The sequence below is a fragment of the Mobula birostris genome, chromosome 14, assembly GCF_030028105.1.
Source record: "Mobula birostris isolate sMobBir1 chromosome 14, sMobBir1.hap1, whole genome shotgun sequence".
NCBI classification, from domain to species: domain Eukaryota; kingdom Metazoa; phylum Chordata; class Chondrichthyes; order Myliobatiformes; family Myliobatidae; genus Mobula; species Mobula birostris.
In genome coordinates, this window is record NC_092383.1 from 60,579,799 (window position 1) to 60,598,319 (window position 18,521).

General features: G+C 40.8%; 1 protein-coding gene across 1 annotated transcript in view; it reads right to left on the reverse strand.

Annotated features, from left to right (window-relative positions):
* Positions 1-18,521, reverse strand: part of LOC140209930 (plakophilin-1-like) — a 58,607-nt gene that overhangs the window by 24,193 nt on the left and 15,893 nt on the right. Inside the window, exons 3-5 of the mRNA XM_072278602.1 lie at positions 11,768-12,204; positions 4,727-4,856; positions 1,465-1,672 (exon numbers count right to left, since the gene is read on the reverse strand). Coding sequence (XP_072134703.1) covers positions 1,465-1,672; positions 4,727-4,856; positions 11,768-12,204 — 775 coding nt within the window. The remainder of the gene's footprint in view (positions 1-1,464; positions 1,673-4,726; positions 4,857-11,767; positions 12,205-18,521) is intronic.

Here is an 18,521-nt window from a genome sequence, read left to right on the forward strand (position 1 = left end):
CGACCCAGCCTATCACTACCCTTGCCTGTTTTCCTTCAGCTACTCTATATCAAAACGACGACGACAGAAAAGTGGTGTAGGTAGTGCCGTCACTCGGATTTACACTGTCAATGTGGAAAATGAAATACTGCACTTTTCAGGTCCTGGAACCTTCATCAAAACAGAGTGCGAGAAAGAGAAAGAATGAAAGTTAGTTTTAGATTGCAGAGAAGATGGGGAAGAGGATCTGGTGAAATGTAACAAGTTACTCCAAGGGCAAGATTGATGTGCAGGAATATGCTTGAGATGCTTTACTATCTTCTGAGATCAGAAATGAGGCATCAAAACTGACTAAACCATGGGCATACATTATTGTCACATTCCAGTGTTACACTATCCTAATCATTTAGACACAAGTCTCTTTAAAAAAAAATATTCATACTACTCACATCAACAATCAGAAAAAAATATTTAAGGTAGATGCTAAACAAGTTAATTCTCATTCTGAGATGGTGGTAGGTTACTCAGTTAACACCGCTCTAAGAGCCTGATTTTTCACCGACAGGGATCACAAGTGGGCAGTGGGATGGGGTGGTGCTACCCTGCATTGTGCATCTCGCCCAATTCCTCTTCTACAAAGCAAAGGTTAGAGCATGGTGGGTTACTCTCCATTTGCCTGGATGCATGGCCAACAACACTTCAGAACCATGTCACAAAGCAAGGAAGAGGTCCACCCGATGGTTTGTTGTTGCCGTTGAGTCGTTTAGTCGAATCCGAGTCTTGGTGACCTCATGGCCAGATACGGAAACAGATTGCCAGGCCTTTTTTTCCTGCGCAGATACAGCTGCTACCCAAGTTGGGACCCAGCTGGGTTTGAACTCAGGACCATCTGCCTTGAAGTCCAGTGCTGATGCCACACCACCACCAGCCATGTAATGTTACCCATTCATCAAACCATTAATTCTGAGAACTATTAGTATGAATTAGATCCAGTGCTTAGAATCTGAAAAATGCTTTGCCCAAGTTCAAAGCTTCTTGGCAAAGCCTGGGCAAGTTATAGTGATAACTTTAAACCTGGACTCCTCAATGTTTTGTATGAGAAACAACACGTGCTGAATCTAGCTACTTACACAATGGTAGTGGCAGTCTGATATAGAATTCGGGACGAAAGACATGATATTCAAAGTTAACAGCCAATAGGGTCAAAGTGGATAGAACTACAAACTGGCAGATGTTCTGCAAGAGTTTTGTGGTGACAAATCAATAGTGTTCCATATTGTCCCATTTCAACTGAGTGAATGTCTCCAGACAATAATTTTAAGCATAAGGTGACATTAGATTCAAAGTGGAATTTGCATGAGGCTTGGGCAGATGATTTGGGAGAAACGAGAGACAGAAAGGAAGGAAAAGGGATACATGCTCAAAAGGAGAATTGTGAGTTACAGCATTAAAAAATGGACAATAAATTTTTACAGAGGTTTATACCAGTTATTTGCTTCTTTGTTTCTGGGTCAGTTGTTTCTCTCAGCAGCTGAAGTATTTGTTTGATTCCATCGTGCTTCTTTACTTCCAACTTGTTGGTGGCATTCTTAAAGACTGCATTTCGGAGGGCTGCACATGCTGACTGCTGAACATAGGAATTTTTGACTTTCAAAAGGTTAATTAGTTTAGGGATTGCATCCAATTGGTAAATCTGAAAGAAAAACAATATTTCATTAAATCTGTTAGTGTATTAGTTCTAGGTATTAACACAGCATATCAAGTTGTTTAAGATGAATGCTTCAAAGTTATGCGCACAAGAATTCAAAAGCAATTTTCAGATTTGGTTTAACCTTCAAGCTACTGACAATCAATTACAGATGTCTAATGACTTGTATTTGTATTTCCCTCCCCCCTCCCCACCCCTTCTCTTTCTCCCTGGGCTTCCTGTCCCATGATCCTCTCATATTCCTTTTGCCAAGCAACTGTCCACCTCTTGGCTCCATCCCTCCCCCTCCTGTCTTCTCCTATCATTTTGGAACTCCCCCTCCCCCTTCAAATCTCTTACTAGCTCTTCTTTCAGTTGGTCTTGACGAAGGGTCTCGGCCCAAAACGTCGACTGTACCTCATCCTAGAGATGCTGCCTGGCCTGCTGCATTCACCAGCAACTTTGATGTGTGTTGCTTATATTTATATGGTGTTTTTGAGGGGATATAAAGCCAGAATTAAAGTGTTTGGGGGACATATTTTGAATGAGGATTTTTAACTCAAAGGGCAAGGTAACAAAATAAACAGGTTTGAAAGTGGATTCCAGGGAGAAATGCATGCATGAAGAGTATAATGCATAACCACTGGTTTTCATGCTGCCCAAAGGAGCTTACAATTATTAAACATTTACAAGTAGAAAATTAGAGTACTAAACTTGAAAATAGCAAGTAAGTGACAACAAAAATCAAAGGATGAATTTCTGCTGTCATCAAAGATGCCCTCACCCGCATCACCTCCATTTCCCACACTTCAGCTCTCACCCCATCCTCCCGCCACCACAACAGGGACAGAGTTCCCCTTGTCCTCACCTACACCCCACTAGCCTTCGGATCCAACACATTATCCTCTGCAACTTCCGCCACCTTCAACAGGACCCCACCACTAAGCACATCTTTCCCTCTCCACCCCTCTCCGCCTTCCGCAGGGATCGGTCCCTCCATGACTCCCTGGTCCACACGTCCCTCCCCACGGATCTGCCACCTGGCACTTATCCCTGTAAGTGCAAGTGCTACACCTGTCCCTACACCTCCTCTGTTGCCACCATTCAGGGCCCCAAACAGTACTTCCAAGTGAGGCAACACTTCACTTGAGAGTCCGTTGAGGTCATCTATTGCATCCGGTGCTCCCGGTGCGGCCTCCTCTACATCGTTGAAATCCGACCCAGATTGGGGGACCACTTCGTTGAGCACCTCCGCTTCGTTCGCCAAAACAGACAGGATCTCCCAGTAGCCACCCACTTCAACTCTGCTTCCCACTCCCATTCAGATATGTCCATACATGGCCTCCTCTACTGCCATAATGAGGCTAAACTCAGGTTGGAGGAGCAACACCTCATATACTGTCTAGGTAGTCTCCAGCCCCTTGGTATGAACATAGAATTCTCCAACTTCCGGTAATTCCCTCCCTCTCCCTTCCCCTATCCCTAGGTCTCTCTGCCCCCTCCCCCAGCTGCCTCCTTCCTCCTTCTTGGTTCCGCCTCCTTCTACTACCCATTGTGTTTTCCCCTATTCTTTCTTCACCTTTCCTGCCCATCACCTCTCTGCTTTTCTTCCCCCACCCCTTTATCTTTCCCCTTACTGGTTCTTCACCTGGAACCTAGCAGTCTTCTCCTTCCCACCCTCCCCCACCTTCTTTATAGGGCCTCTTCCCCTTCCCTTACAGTCCTGACGAAGGGTTCCGGCCCGAAACGTCGACCGTTCTTTTCCACCAATGCTGCCCGACCTGCTGAGTTCCTCCCAGCGAGTTATGAGTGTTGCTTTGACCCCAGCATCTGCAGATTATTTTGTGTTTACGATAGCTCCTTCATTAGTGTGGCCCAATAGTGCAGTAATTAGCACAACATATTACACTATAGGTAACTCAGGTTCAATTCCCACCACTGCCTGTAAGGAGCTTGTACATTCTCCCTGTGAATGTGTCTCTCTCTTCAGGGTGCTCTGGTTTCCTCCCACAGTCCAAAAACGTACCAGTTGGTGGGTTAATTGGTCATTGTAAATTGCCCCGTGATTAGTCTCAGATTAAATCGGGGGACTGCTATAAGCGGCATTGCTTGAAGGGCCAGAAGTGCATATTCCGTGTTGTAACTCAATAAATAAATGAAATCGAGAAATTTGATGATCCTTCATTATAATGCCTCCAGACACATATATTCTTCCTTAAATAAGGAGACCCAATCTATACATAGCACTGTCTTACCAAAGCCTTATATAGCCACAGTAAGCTCCACTACTTTTGCAATAAAGCCCAGCATTGCATTTAATTTTCTTAACACCGACTCCAACTGTTTCTTATGATGACTCTTCTCAAAGGATTCTTCACAATGGGATTACAAATTAATTCTAATCTATGACATACAATCAAAGAAGTAGTCTGCCCATAACTGAAACAATACAAGTACTATCTACGTTTTATTGTATAATACTGTCTTACTAAGTCTGCAATGATGATTTTCTTCAGCTAAAAGGGAGAATTCAATGCTACCACAGCTCGTCTTCAAAGGTGCTTTCTCTCCTCCAACAAAAGACACTTGTGGGCGGCCCAGCTGATTTGATTTGACACAAAGTGCATTTCAACATTTGATATACATATCACAAATAAGCTAATCTTTATTTTTAAAATGTGTATTACTATGTGATAGGGAAGACAATAGAAAGGGAAAAAATAAGAGCAGCATTAATGAATCACTAGATTCCAGAATGGTTCTACAGCAATGGTCCCCAACCTCCGGGCCGCAAAGAATGCAGTGGTGCAGCGCTAGCCGGAATGCACCCAGCACATCTTTAAGAAAAAAGTCGAAATAAACAAGCTAATTAATTAGGTACCGCCTGGCACGTAAATGTCAGCCCATCTGAATGGTCCAATTTTGTTCCTATGTCCATGGTTTTACTTCTATCCCAAATTGAATGGATCGATTACTAGTTTACTATATGTGAAACAATGACTCTGTCAACTCATGGAAAAGTAGTCTTTTTCATGAAATATTTGTGACTTAATACTTTACCGTTGATTTAGCGCTGTCCTCCTTAAAACATTCATTCTGTATGTAGGAAGAAGCAGAAACCAGAGTACTGGGATCTTGACTGCTTAAAAGAGCCACCGCTTTTTGTAAGTTAAAGTCTCCACTGATTTCTCTGTAACACATTGTAAAAGAATAGCTGTGATGAAAATGTAATTTCTGAAGTATATAGCTCAGACTTGTGTGGTTTACAACACAATTATACTTAAAGCTTATACTTAAATGCATTTCAGTAAGTAATATTTTGAGACAATAAACAATTAAATCCAGCTACCTTCAAGTAGACAATCATAGCAGACATTATTATAAGCAAGACAGCCAAGAATAATAGAGAAACAAACAGTTAAGTTTAAGGTCTATAACCAAGCGTCAAAAGTTCATTTGTTGTGAATAATGTTGTTCCCTACACCTGACAGTCCAAATCCAATTTGGCTGACAGGTCCACAGAGTACATCTGTTCCAGACACAAGCATGAGCCCCAACTAGTTGTCTGGGTTCTACTTCCTTTTATCTTTGTTTTGGACCTCCAAAAGCAACACACAAAGCTGGATACCAGCTTGAAGAACAGCACATACTTCATTCAAGCACATTTTAATTCCCTGGATTTATTGCATTTTATCATTTCAGCAGTAATGTAGCTCTTCTCATTAATTCCCTTTTGCTTTCTATTATAATTAAATGTCTTTCTTACCATTCATCTGTTTTTGTTTCTCACTCATTTTATTACATGTTAAAATTTATTTAATTCTGACCTTCCCAGTTCAAATGATAGGCTGTTAACCCAAAATCTCAACCATTTTCCTCTCTGCACAAATTCTATTGCACCCACAGAAAGTTTCCTGTAGTTTGATTTTTCTTCCAAATTCTCAGAATCCAGAATATTTGAATACAGATTAGTCATTTGGATCTGGAACAACTTAATCCAATTCCATTTATGTTTCGCATTTTTAATCTTATTTGCAATTCCAATCTATGCTGTTAAGTACTCAATTACAACCTTGACCATTTACAGTCATACCAAAAGAATTTGCCTGCCACACATACTGGACTGTTTGATCCCTATGAGATCCATTCTCCATGTTCAAAATAATTAGGAATTAACAATGCTAAAATAGGCTAAACATTGAAAAAACATCAGCTTTTCCACTGAAGTCGAAGATAACACAGCCATTTTAGAACGTTCTTTTAGGTAAGCAAACTCAGAAAATTGAAATAGTGGATAGTGAATGAAGCACAATTGCAGGAATAGGGATTGGCTGTACATTAACAAGGATGAAAGATTAATTTATCTGTTTTGTACTTTGGAACAATGAAACATTTATTCTTAACAGTTAATGTTAAGATTGTTTACTCCACAACAGAGGAGTATAAAAGTTTAAGTAGATGCAGGAAAAATGATGGATTGTTCAGGGTGGTGGGTGTATGGAATGAGCTGCCAGAGGAAGAGGTATGCGTGAGTAAAATTACCACATTTGAAAGCGTTTGGGACAGGCTTATCGATAGGAAACATTGAGGGCTTCTGGTAGTGCCATTAAAAAGGCGACCCGTGTGAGCAGCTCCAACTGTCTTGCATCGTATTGCTGCCACAACAAACTTTACGACATTCACCAGTGATTCTGATCTGATTCTGAGGGGCACAGACTAAATGCGCTAAATGGGACCAACTTAGAGAGGCTCCTTGGACAAGTTGGGCCAAGGCACCTGTTACTGAGTCGTAGAACTAACCCTGTGCTGTACCATTTGATATCAATTCTGAAAGGTTGGACCCTGATCAAACATGAAACGGGATGTTAATTCTCAGGCTCATATTGGTCCTTGTATAGGAAGCAACAGAGTGAGATGGGACAGAGGAGTCATATGACAGGCAACAGGAAGCTCAAAGGCATTCCTGCTGACTAAATGCAAGTTGCACCATGTGTTTGTTTTCTCCAGTGCAGAAAGGACCACACTGCAAACATGGAAAACAGTGCACAGGTGGCGAGGAGTGCAAGCCAAGCACAACTGTTTAGATCTCTAGATAGCAGCAAAAACAGACACTTGCAAGGGAATGTATCTTATAATGGGACAGATAAGTGGGGAAGAAAAGCAGACCAATGAGTTGTGAAAGGAAAGCTCCATTCAAAATGCTGATTTGAGGGTGAAGGGTAAGATTTGTCTGGTGGTGTGGAACCTCATTAAAGATGGCAGAAATTATGAAGCAAGGTCTATTGAATGCAGAGGTTGGTGGGATGGAAGGTGAGGACCAGGGTGATTCTATCATTACTCTGCCCAGGAGGAGAGGGGTTAAAAACAGAGATGCATGACATTGAACAGTTGTTATAATGAACAGGATTAGTAGGAGCAATTCAACACTTCCACTGAATAAAAGCATGCAGCCACACTTCAAAAAGTGCTTCCTTTCTTTGTAATGGCACTTATGCACTGCACCCAGGCCAGAGCCTCTAAATGACAACACTGAGAAATTAAAAGCTGACCTTCTCCACCTTTAACCATATCCCACCCCCACTGATGAGAACTGGCTCATGGACCTCCAATTCACTCTTCTTGAAGTCAATAATCAGCTCTTTGGTCTTGCTGACATTGAGTGAGAGGTTGTTATTGTGGCACCACTCAGACTTTCAATCTCCCTCCTATATGCTGATTCTAACCACCTTCGACTTGACCAACAATAGTGGTGTTGTCAGCAAAGTTAAATATCGCATTGGAGCTGTGCTTGGCCTCACAGTCATAAATATAAAGCAAGTAGATCAGGGACTAAGCACATAGCCTTGTGGTACATGTGTGCTGTTGGAGATTGTGGAGAAGGTGCTGTTACCAATCCAAACTGACTGGTATCTGCAAGTGAGGAAATTGAGGATCCTGTTGCACAAGGAAGTGTTAAGACCTAGGACTTGAAGCTTATTGATTAATTTTGAGGGGATGATAGTGTTGAATGCTGAGCTGTAATCAATAAAGAGCATCCTGTTGTATGTACCTCCACTATCCAGAGTATCTGATGCTGATCTGATGTGACCGTAGGCAAATTGGAGTGGATGCAAGTCACTTCTCAGGCAGGAGTTGATACGTTCCATCACCAACCTCTCAAAGCACTTCATCACAGTGCACTTAAGTGATAGTCCTTGATGCAGGTTACCTCTTTCTTCTTTGGTAAACTTCTAAACTGTGACAAATTTCTATAGCCGTGTGGTGGAGAGCATCACAGACTAATATGGAAACACCAATCCCTAAATGAAAAACCCTACAAAGAGTAGTGGATATAGTCTAGTCCATAATGGGCAAAGCCCTCCCCATTACTGAGAACATCTACGCAGAGTGCTGTTGCAGGAAAGCATCATCCACCATCAATGATGCCCACAATCCAGGCCATGCTCTCTTCTTGCTGCTGCTGCCATCAGGACAGTGGAGCAGGAGCCTCAGGACTCTCACCACCAGGTTTAGGAACAGGCTCCTGAATCAGAGGGGATAACTTCAACCAATTTCACTCACCCTATCACTGAACTGTTCCCACAGCCCATGAACTCACTTTCAAGAACTTTTCATTCATATTCTCAATATTTATTGTTTATTATTATTATTATTATTATATGTATTTCTTTTTGTATTTGCACAGTTTGCTGACTTTTGCTCATTGATTGTCTATCCTCTAGAGGGTGGTCTTTCATTGACTCCATTATGTCACAAGAAAATAAATCTGAATTGTGTACGGTCCCATGTAGGACATCCAGGATATATCCAGTGACCTAGGCAACTGCTAGTGGCTCCAGGTACGACAGCTTAAATTCCAGAACACTGGCAGGTATTACTGGGGCACACCTTTAAAGTTGGTGATTTTGTGAATAGCTCATTTATAGAGGTGGGTAGGTGGGTTATACAGCAGCTACCGTGTGTGTGCACACAAGAAATTGCACAGGCAACCTGAATTAGTAGGCAAATAATAGAAAGGAGAGGACTCAGAGGCAGCTCACCAAGATATTTTCCCTTCTGGTGCTTCAGGTAGGTTCAGTCAGAACCAAAAGCATTGCACTATGAGTATCTCAACTGCACACGGATGGGGAAAGAAAAGGAAGAGCACACTGGTAACAGAAAAAAAACCAAAAGCTAGGGAGCAAGCATTCCTGAGCTTACAGATGGAGTGTTGCCAAAGATGGCTTTGAACAGCTGCACAGCATCCTAAAGAAAGAGGTGAAGACCAAATCCAATACTGCAGGTAAAAGGAAGGATGACATTCTACAAATAGATTATAGGAAGCTAGGAAAGAGATTAAAAACAGAACCGCTAAAGTAATCTTAATCATGATTATTCCCATTGCTGCATGCTGACAAGTACAGAAATTGTAGGATACAGCAGATGGATTTATGGCATTTAAAACAAACATGGCTTTGTAACTCGCATGCATTCCTTCAAGATACAACAATAGAGCAAGAAAGATGATCCACTGATCACACAATAAATTAACAATGACATTAAACACAAGAAAAATGTTTATATAAAGTTGACACAAAAAAGGCAAGCCTGAGAAGGGAGTACATTACTGAATGCAGCAAAAGCATGACCAAAAATTGATAAAGAAATGAACAGAGTAAATGAACAAGAAACAAAAAAAACTGCTAATATTTTATGAAAAAGCAAGTAACTGGCAAGTGTATACAAGATCACCTTACAGACGGAGATGGAAGAATTCATTTTTAGGATTAAGACAGTAGGCAAATTAAATGAATATCTTGTGTTTGTTTAAACAGAAGGCAAGAATACAGTAAACCATGGATCCAATACAAATGAGGAAGGTAAGAACATCCATCAGCAAACAAACTAAAGGATGTGGAGGCTGTGGAGAAGGTGTAGAATGGGTCCACTGGGATGTGCCTGGATGGGAATATAATGGCTATAAAGTTAGACAATTTTGGGTCATTTTCTCCACAGGATCTCACAAACGACCCAACAGAAGTTAAGAAAATTATGATGTATATTATCCAATCCCCACCCTAATACAAAATACAAAGAAATGAAGTTTAAGAAGAGTAGTGGGAAAAGGTTTAAGGAATATTTGTGATGCAAAGTTTCTTTTTAAAGAAATACTGTAGATGCCGAGAACATGTTGTCAAGGGAACTGGTTGAAGCAGATGCAATTGCAATATTCAAGAGACCTTTAGACAGACACACAAACAGACAAGGAAAGAGGGATATGGTCTGTGACGGGCAGATAAGATGAACATGTGGGCTAAACTGTGGTGTATGTTTCTAGGTTCATTTGATAAGGCTGAGAAGTGATAAACCCCAAGAACCTGATGAATTACATCTCAGTTTTGAAAGGAGGTGATGATGGAACTAGTGAAAGCTCTGGTTTTCATCTTTCAAAGTTCCTTGAAGTAGTTCATATGAATAAGAGGATCAGAAATGTAATCGCATTACTTAAGAAATAATGGGCACTACTGAAGTTGTGATAATCAAACTGGAATCTATTATGAAAGATATAGCAAGACATTAAGAAAATAGTTACATGATTAAGTAGAGACAACATGGAAGGTAAATCACATTCAACTAATCTACTGGAATTCCTTGAATATGTATCTAGTAAAGCAAATGAGGAATAGTGAGCTGATGTGATGTACATGTATTCTCAGAAGGCCTTCATTAAGGTTCCACGCAGGAGATCAGAGTAAAGGTTATAAGTAAACACATCTTATCATGCTCTTCCTGCTAGAATTGGTTAAATTGCGAAAAAAATAATACTCAGAAGAAACAACTGTAGCTTTTTTATGCTTGCAGTTGACACAAACCTATATGAGCAGTGATGAAGAGATAAAAGGGCTAAAGACAAGTTGAATGAGTTGACAAGGACATTGGTTAGATAGAATGCCTTATGAGATTACCTACTTGGATAGAAACAAATAGAGTATTTTTAACAAGTAAGTGATTAAATTGCATAGGGAACTCAGTGTCTTTGGGTATTAGCCAGTGAAAGTAAGTATACTGATTCAACAGATAACTTTAGAAAAAAAAATGGTATATTGGCAGTTGTTGTAAGAGGTTTCAAACACAGAATGCAAAATGACATGGTACTATTAAGTTTTCTATAGAACACATCTGGAGAACTATATAGTTTTTTCTCTTTAAACAAGTTAAAAATATCAAGGGAATCCAGTGAATATTTATTACACTAATTTCTGGGATAGTGATTTGGTCATGAGAAGACTAGATTTTATTGTTGAAAATTTAGAACAATAGGTGACTTGAGTGAGGTATAAAATACTCAGAGCTCAGTAGGGTAGACACAAAGATGATGATTTCCCTCAGCTGAGGCGGTCAGGAGCAGGGATAGAAGTCTCAAAATAAGGGGTAAACAACTTAAGATGAAATGAAGAATTTTTCCTCCCACTCAAAGCAGATATAGAATTTTAGATTTCTGGACCTTATCCACTGACCTTTGGTTGAGAAGGTGACAGTGATTTTTTTATCATTGCTGACATGTCCACCAGCTTAACAGAACCTGCAAAATGTGTTTTAAAACTCAAACCTTCAAATCCTTATATTATAAAAGCTAATCACTAACAATTAAGATAGTCTCAAATATGGGAAAATTATTTATGAATGGAGGTAGGAAGGCACTCTCAAGTTCTTCCATTGCTGCAAAGACCCCCACCTGATGGCTCATTCTCCAGTCCAGCAAGCCCTTCAGTACATATTTTTCAGTAAATTAGCTGCATTGTATTTGCTAAGGCCAGCTGCAAATTTGATCACTAAACAGATTTCTGTCACCCTTAATTTCACATGAATACCGTTAAACAACACCTAGATGTCACTGCCTGAGAGGGTGGTGGCAACCAGTGGTAATCATTGATGTCAGAGGGAAAAAGGAAAAAAAATGTTGCAGGGAAATTTTAGAGAAATGAGACAAACTAGATCACTTTTGAATACACCCAAGGCTGGATTGATGAGACAAAAGGCCTCCTTCTTTATTACATTCATACTGCAATCTTAACTGAAATCCTTGACCATGTCATCAAATTAAATCATTATCAAACTTACCGCACTCCATCTACTTTCCTTCTGGAACCATCTCTCTTTGGAGCTTGAAGCTGCACGATTGACTGCTTAACCCTAGAGTTTTCAGGACTTCTGGTATCTGGAAGAATATGAGACCGCATGGACCTGGATCCTCTCACAAAGTAACTCCTGCTCCGGCCTAACGATCTGCGCTGGCTTCTTAATCGTTTAATTGTTGCTGAAGTTCCAACATTAAGAAGGTCTGGTTCACTTCGGCTGGATGAAATGCCATAGACAAAGACATCATCACCTTGTGGACTGTATGGACCAGAATATTTGCGATATGATGATCCACTCCCCTTCACACTGTATGAAGTTAACACACTCTTGTGCCGTTTCCCTCTTGTGATTCCCGTTCCATAAAGATAGTTGTCTTCCACTTTAGAAAATCCATTCATAGTACCGTCATAGAGTGAAGTCTAAGAAAAAAATTATGACAAAGTTTTCATTAAAATTAGGACTGAAACCCAAAACGACAAGATTAATTCAAGAGCCTAGAACAACCTTGCGAGTTGGGAAAAGCACATTAATTCATCAAGTGTGCAGTGAATCAACAAGCACTTTTTCCAAGTGTCCAACACTACAAAACAACCTTGATGGACAAGAGGAGAGATTTTTGCAGGGCACAACATGGGCAACAGGTTCCCAGCACAATTCAGACAGGTCTCTTTGACCAATGGTTATAAGGCAGCCTAGCACACATCTCATTTTTACTCTAGTTTAACTGTTCCTGTGCCAGTGACCTGAAAAGCTCCTGATGGTACAATAGTGGGTGGGGGGCTGGGGGAAAACGATACTTGACTATTTACTAGGCATGTGCTGCACATCATTACTCCAGACATCCCACCCTGCAAAAACTCATTTCAGGGAGGTAGCACCATCAATTTGCGGGAGACTCCCGGGAGAGGTGGGATGTCTGCAATAGAGTAGCTCCTTAGCAGCTAGCCAGCTAGTGTAAATAATGTTAGCTATGCGAATGAATGGAAGACACTTGTTAAACTTACCTTAACATGTCTTTTACAGTCTTAACCCATCATGGGCAATAGAAAAGTCACTGTTGCAAACAGTGCAGCGAGCAACACTGTCATTATTTTTGACCCCCATTAGGTAGGGGTACACTTTAGTGTAGTCTGGGGTGACGTACGTTTTATATTTATTTGGAAAACTCTGCCATGGCGCGCTCTCTCTCTCTCGCTTTCTCTCTCGCGCTCTTACTTGCTCTCTCTCGTGCTCTCTCTCGCTTGCTCTCTCTCTCAAAAAAATTGATTTCTGTGATATTGTATATAATTTGCAGGCATCAGGGAGCCACTATTCATATGCAGGAGACTCCCGGAACTTCCGGAAGAGATGGGATGTCCGTTACTCACAAGTATGTTTATCCTAGTGACTCCAAATATGAACATATCGGTTGCATGGAAGAAACATCCCCCAAATATTGGAGCCTTTGTGAAATAGGTTTTTAAGTGAGCCTTGGATACTCCAGAAGTCTTAGTAAGTTTCACTTACAAAAGTAGTGACAAGAAACATAAACTTCAAATAAAGCATGTTTCTTCTAATTTAAGCACTTATCATTCTGCCCTTAGAATTCACGACAGTGTTACAACACTCAACTGAGTGCTCAGGATGAGTTTCCAGGAATAAGGGTACTGATGGGATCCTCGCTTAAAGGGGGTCATTATATCTTTGCACATTGTACACAGACATGTGTTAAGCCGTGTGCATTGGGGACACAGGGCTTTGAGCCTGTTACCCTAGAAAAGCTGTGTAGCCAATGAAGAGAGGGGGAAATAGCAGCTTCCTTACATCTAACAGTGGATGATGGAGACTGAAGGCCCTGGGCAGTCCATCAATACATGAAACAGTGCCCAGTAGTTCTTTGCTATAGAAACAATGGCGAGGACGCCGCGTGATGGGAATACGGGCTACTGCACCAGGGTATCTGCACAGCAGTGTATAAAGCAGGACGCAAAGGGAAAGGTTCACACCAATCTCCCGGACAATAGTGTGTTTTGGTAAAATAAGTAGTACAATTTTCAAACTGTTTTGAGGGCTCAGATTACAGGGAAACTGAGAAGCTGTACTCCCTGATCATCTATAACATTCAAAATAAAACCTATCTCATGTACTTCACCAAGTCCAGTACTCTCTCAATGAATCATAGGATGTTTAAAAGTATGTCCTATGCATTAATTTTCTTTTTCACTTAGCAAAACAAACATCCACATGTTTGCTTCCTTACAGGATTAAATTTAAAAACTGCAATGCTGTTTTAACATAACAAAGAAAGACTCAAACAAATCTTCTGCCTTCATTACTATAAGTGTGGTTTACAACATAATCATACCAGCAACTCACAAACACAGTGGTCTTAAGTTAATTAAATCTTAATGCCACTTATCTTTTAGTTCCATAAAAATGTCATCAAGTACCAAATACGCCCAACTGAATCCAAATGTACATGCAGATACCGGGGAATCTGAAGCAAAGATGAACATACTGGAAGTACATAGTATGCCAGACATTTCAGGTTAAAGACCTTTCTTCAGAAATTTCTCTTTTCAGATGAAAGGTCACTGACCCAAAAAGTGACCCCTCTCTCTTTTCATCGACACTGTCTGACCGGCTGAGTAAGAACAGCTCCATCAGTTTCTATCAAAAGTCAAACTGCAACAAATTCAACTTCCTCCCACATGCCAGTTTTCTACCACTGATGTCATTTAAGAGCAAATGTGTATAACACCTTAGTTACTTATATAAAAATGACTTCTAACAGTAATGGCAGTAATATTCCAAGATTAACATTAATCAACAAAAATTGGTGAATCTTTGAATACAAGTTAAACTGAGCTCAACCTTGCACTCCAATTTCTATCTCAGGGCTAATGAGACCTGGCATTGATGTTATTGAGCAATAGGGCTGTTTGATATTAAGCCACCAGTTGTTTTGAGGCTTTGGGAAATTCCCCACTTCCATTAGAGTATAGTGTTTCAATAAGCAAATTCATAATGATGAATTATTAAATGTAATATGGACAATTTTTCATTTTCCTTCCTCCTAAAATTTTTTCTACAATTTGACTTCTTGATATAATCTGTTCTAGTCTTTTAATTTGAAACCACTTTACATACTATACCTCCGGGAAGTGTAAGTAATTTCGGAAATTTAACATTGACTTGATTAAAGGCTGGTTCCAAATGGCTTATATTTTTACAGTATCCCAGTCCGAACAAAACATAATTGTCCTATTAAATAAAGTGATTATTTGGTGACAAACCTCATTAATGCCCTTAGCAGTGTGGTCAAAAACAAACTATAAATAGATCAGAAATTATAGTGCATATCTGCAGACAATGTATTAAAAATAAGCAATATCACAATTTGATTCATTATTCTTCTGCTATTTCTTTTAAGTATACATTAACTGAATGCCACTTTATACATTGCCATTCATGGAAAGAAATACGATGAGAGCCGAATATGGGTCACTATACTTGTTCAGGTTCTTCAAATAGCCATCTAACGAGGCCAACTCCTGTGATTTTTGAGCATCTCTTTGGCTACATAACTAGTAAAATGAATGCCTCATAGGTTCAACCTTGCCCTCAAGAATATGCATGCTCTACGTGCAACTGCTTAGATTTTTCTGAGGTGTTTAGTACCCTCCCACAAGGGTGGCAAGGTAGATAGCTTTTAAAGTAACACCATTACAGTGGCAGAAATCTGGGTTCAATTTTGCCAATGCCGTTGAAGTGTTTTATGTTTACCCCGTGACCTCATTGGTTTTCTTCTACATTCTAAAGATGTATGGGTTGGTAGGTTACTTTGTCACCCGGGTCTCATTGGGCAGCAGGAGTTCATTGGGCTGGAAGGCATTGTTACTGTCCAAAATAAAGATCACAAGAATTTGTGGGTTGGTCAGGTAAATGTCCACAATAAAACTGGCCTTCATGTGTAGATGAATACTAGAGTCTGCAGGGCATCTATGAGAATATGGAGAGAATGTTTAAAAGAAATGAGTGTGAATAGGTGATTTATAGTCACCTAATTGGGCCACAGCATTTCTTTCTGTGCAGTTATCTCCCTCGGATTCTATCTCCCAATGGTTGTGTCTGCTGCATAAACAATCTAAGTTGCCAGTTTCTCTACATAATGAAGCTTTTCATCCCTGGTGTCCATAAGACATAGGAGCAGAATTAGGCCATTAAGCCCAACAAGTCTGCTTCAGTATTCCATCATGGCTGATCCCAGATCCCACTCTACCTCATACACCTGCCTTCTTGCCATATCCTTTGATGCCCTGACCAAGTAGGAAACAATCAATTTTTGCTTTAAATATACCCATGGACTTGGCCTCCACCACTGTCTGTGGCAGAGCATTCCACAGACTAAAAGAATTCCTCCTTACCTCTGTTCTAAAAGGTCACCCCTCAATTTTTAGGCTGTGTCCTCTAGTTCTGGACATCCCCACCATAGGAAACATCCTCTCCACATCTCCTTTATCTAGTCCTTTCAACATTTGGTAGGCTTCAATGAGATCCCCCCCCCCCACCCCACCCCCCAGATCCTTCTATATTCCAGTGAGTACAACCCCAAAGCTGCTAAACACTCCTCATATGTTAACCACTTCGTTCCTGCAATCATCCTTGTGAACCTCCTCTGGACTCTCGCCAAAGACAACCCAGCCTTTGAGATATGGGGTCCAAGACTGTTGACAATATTCCAAGTGCTGACTGATTGGTGTCTTGTAAAGCCTCAGCATTATCTCATTGTTTTGTATTCTATTCCTCTTGAAATGAATGCTAACACTGCATTTGCCTTCTTTACCACAGACTCAATCTGTAAAATAACCTTCTGGGAGTCCTGCACAAGGACTGCCAAGTCCCTTTGCATCCCTGATGCTTGAATTTTCTTCCCATTTAAATTATAGTCTGCATTTTGTTCCTTTCACCAAATTGATAGTATCAATTCCAAAGCAGCAGCATACAAATTAGCCAGAGAAAGTGGCTCACCTGAGGACTGGGAGAAATTCAGAGTTCAGCAGAGGAGGACAAAGGGCTTAATTAGGAAGGGGAAAAAAGATTATGAGAGAAAACTGGCAGGAACTGTAAAAGCTTTTATAGGTGTGTAAAAAGGAAAAGACTGGTAAAGACAAATGTAGGTCTCCTACAGACAGAAACAGGTGAATTGATTATGGGGAGCAAGGACATGGCAGACCAATTGAATAATTACTTTGGTTCTGTCTTCACTAAGGAGGACATAAATAATCTTCCAGAAATAGTAGGGGACAGAGGGTCCAGTGAGATGGAAGAACTGAGCGAAATACTTGTTAATAGGGAAGTGGTGTTAGGTAAATTGAAGGGATTGAAGGCAGATAAATCCCCAGGGCCAGATGGTCTGCATCCTAGAGTGCTTAAGGAAGTAGCCCAAGAAATAGTGGATGCATTAGTGATAATTTTTCAAAACTCGTTAGATTCTGGACTAGTTCCTGAGGATTGGAGGGTGGCTAATGTAACCCCACTTTTTTAAAAAAAAGGAGGGAGAGAGAAACCGGGGAATTATAGACCGGTTAGCCTAATGTCGGTGGTGGGGAAACTGCTGGAGTCAGTTATCAAAGATGTGATAACAGCACATTTGGAAAGTGGTGAAATCATCGGACAAAGTCAACATGGATTTGTGAAGGGAAAATCATGTCTGACGAATGTCATAGAATTTTTTGAGGATGTAACTAGTAGAGTGGATAGGGGAGAACCAGTGGATGCGGTATATTTGGATTTTCAAAAGGCTTTTGACAAGGTCCCACACAGGAGATTAGTGTGCAAACTTAAAGCACATGGTATTGGGGGCAAGGTATTGATGTGGATGGAGAATTGGTTAGCAGACAGGAAGCAAAGAGTGGGAATAAATGGGACCTTTTCAGAATGGCAGGCGGTGACTAGTGGGGTACCGCAAGGCTTAGTGCTGGGACCCCAGTTGTTTACAATATATATTAATGACCTGGATGAGGGAATTAAATACAGCATCTCCAAGTTTGCGGATGACACGAAGCTGGGTGGCAGTGTTAGCTGTGAGGAGGATGCTAAGAGGATGCAGAGTGACTTGGATAGGTTGGGTGAGTGGGCAAATTCATGGCAGATGCAATTTAATGTGGATAAATGTGAAGTTATCCACTTTGGTAGCAAAAATAGGAAAACAGATTATTATCTGAATGGTGGCCGATTAGGAAAAGGGGAGGTGCAACGAGACCTGGGTGTCATTATACACCAGTCATTGAAAGTGGGCATGCAGGTACAGCAGGCGGTGAAAAAGGCGAATGGTATGCTGGCATTTATAGCGAGAGGATTTGAGTACAGAAGTAGGGTGGTACTACTGCAGTTGTACAAGGCCTTGGTGAGACCACACCTGGAGTATTGTGTGCAGTTTTGGTCCCCTAATCTGAGGAAAGACATCCTTGCCATAGAGGGAGTACAAAGAAGGTTCACCAGATTGATTCCTGGGATGGCAGGACTTTCATATGAAGAAAGACTGGATGAACTGGGCTTGTACTCGTTGGAATTTAGAAGATTGAGAGGGGATCTGATTGAAACGTATAAAATCCTAAAGGGATTGGACAGGCTAGATGCAGGAAGATTGTTCCCGATGTTGAGGAAGTCCAGAACGAGGGGTCACAGTTTGAGGATAAAGGGGAAGCCTTTTAGGACCGAGATTAGGAAAAACTTCTTCACTCAGAGAGTGGTG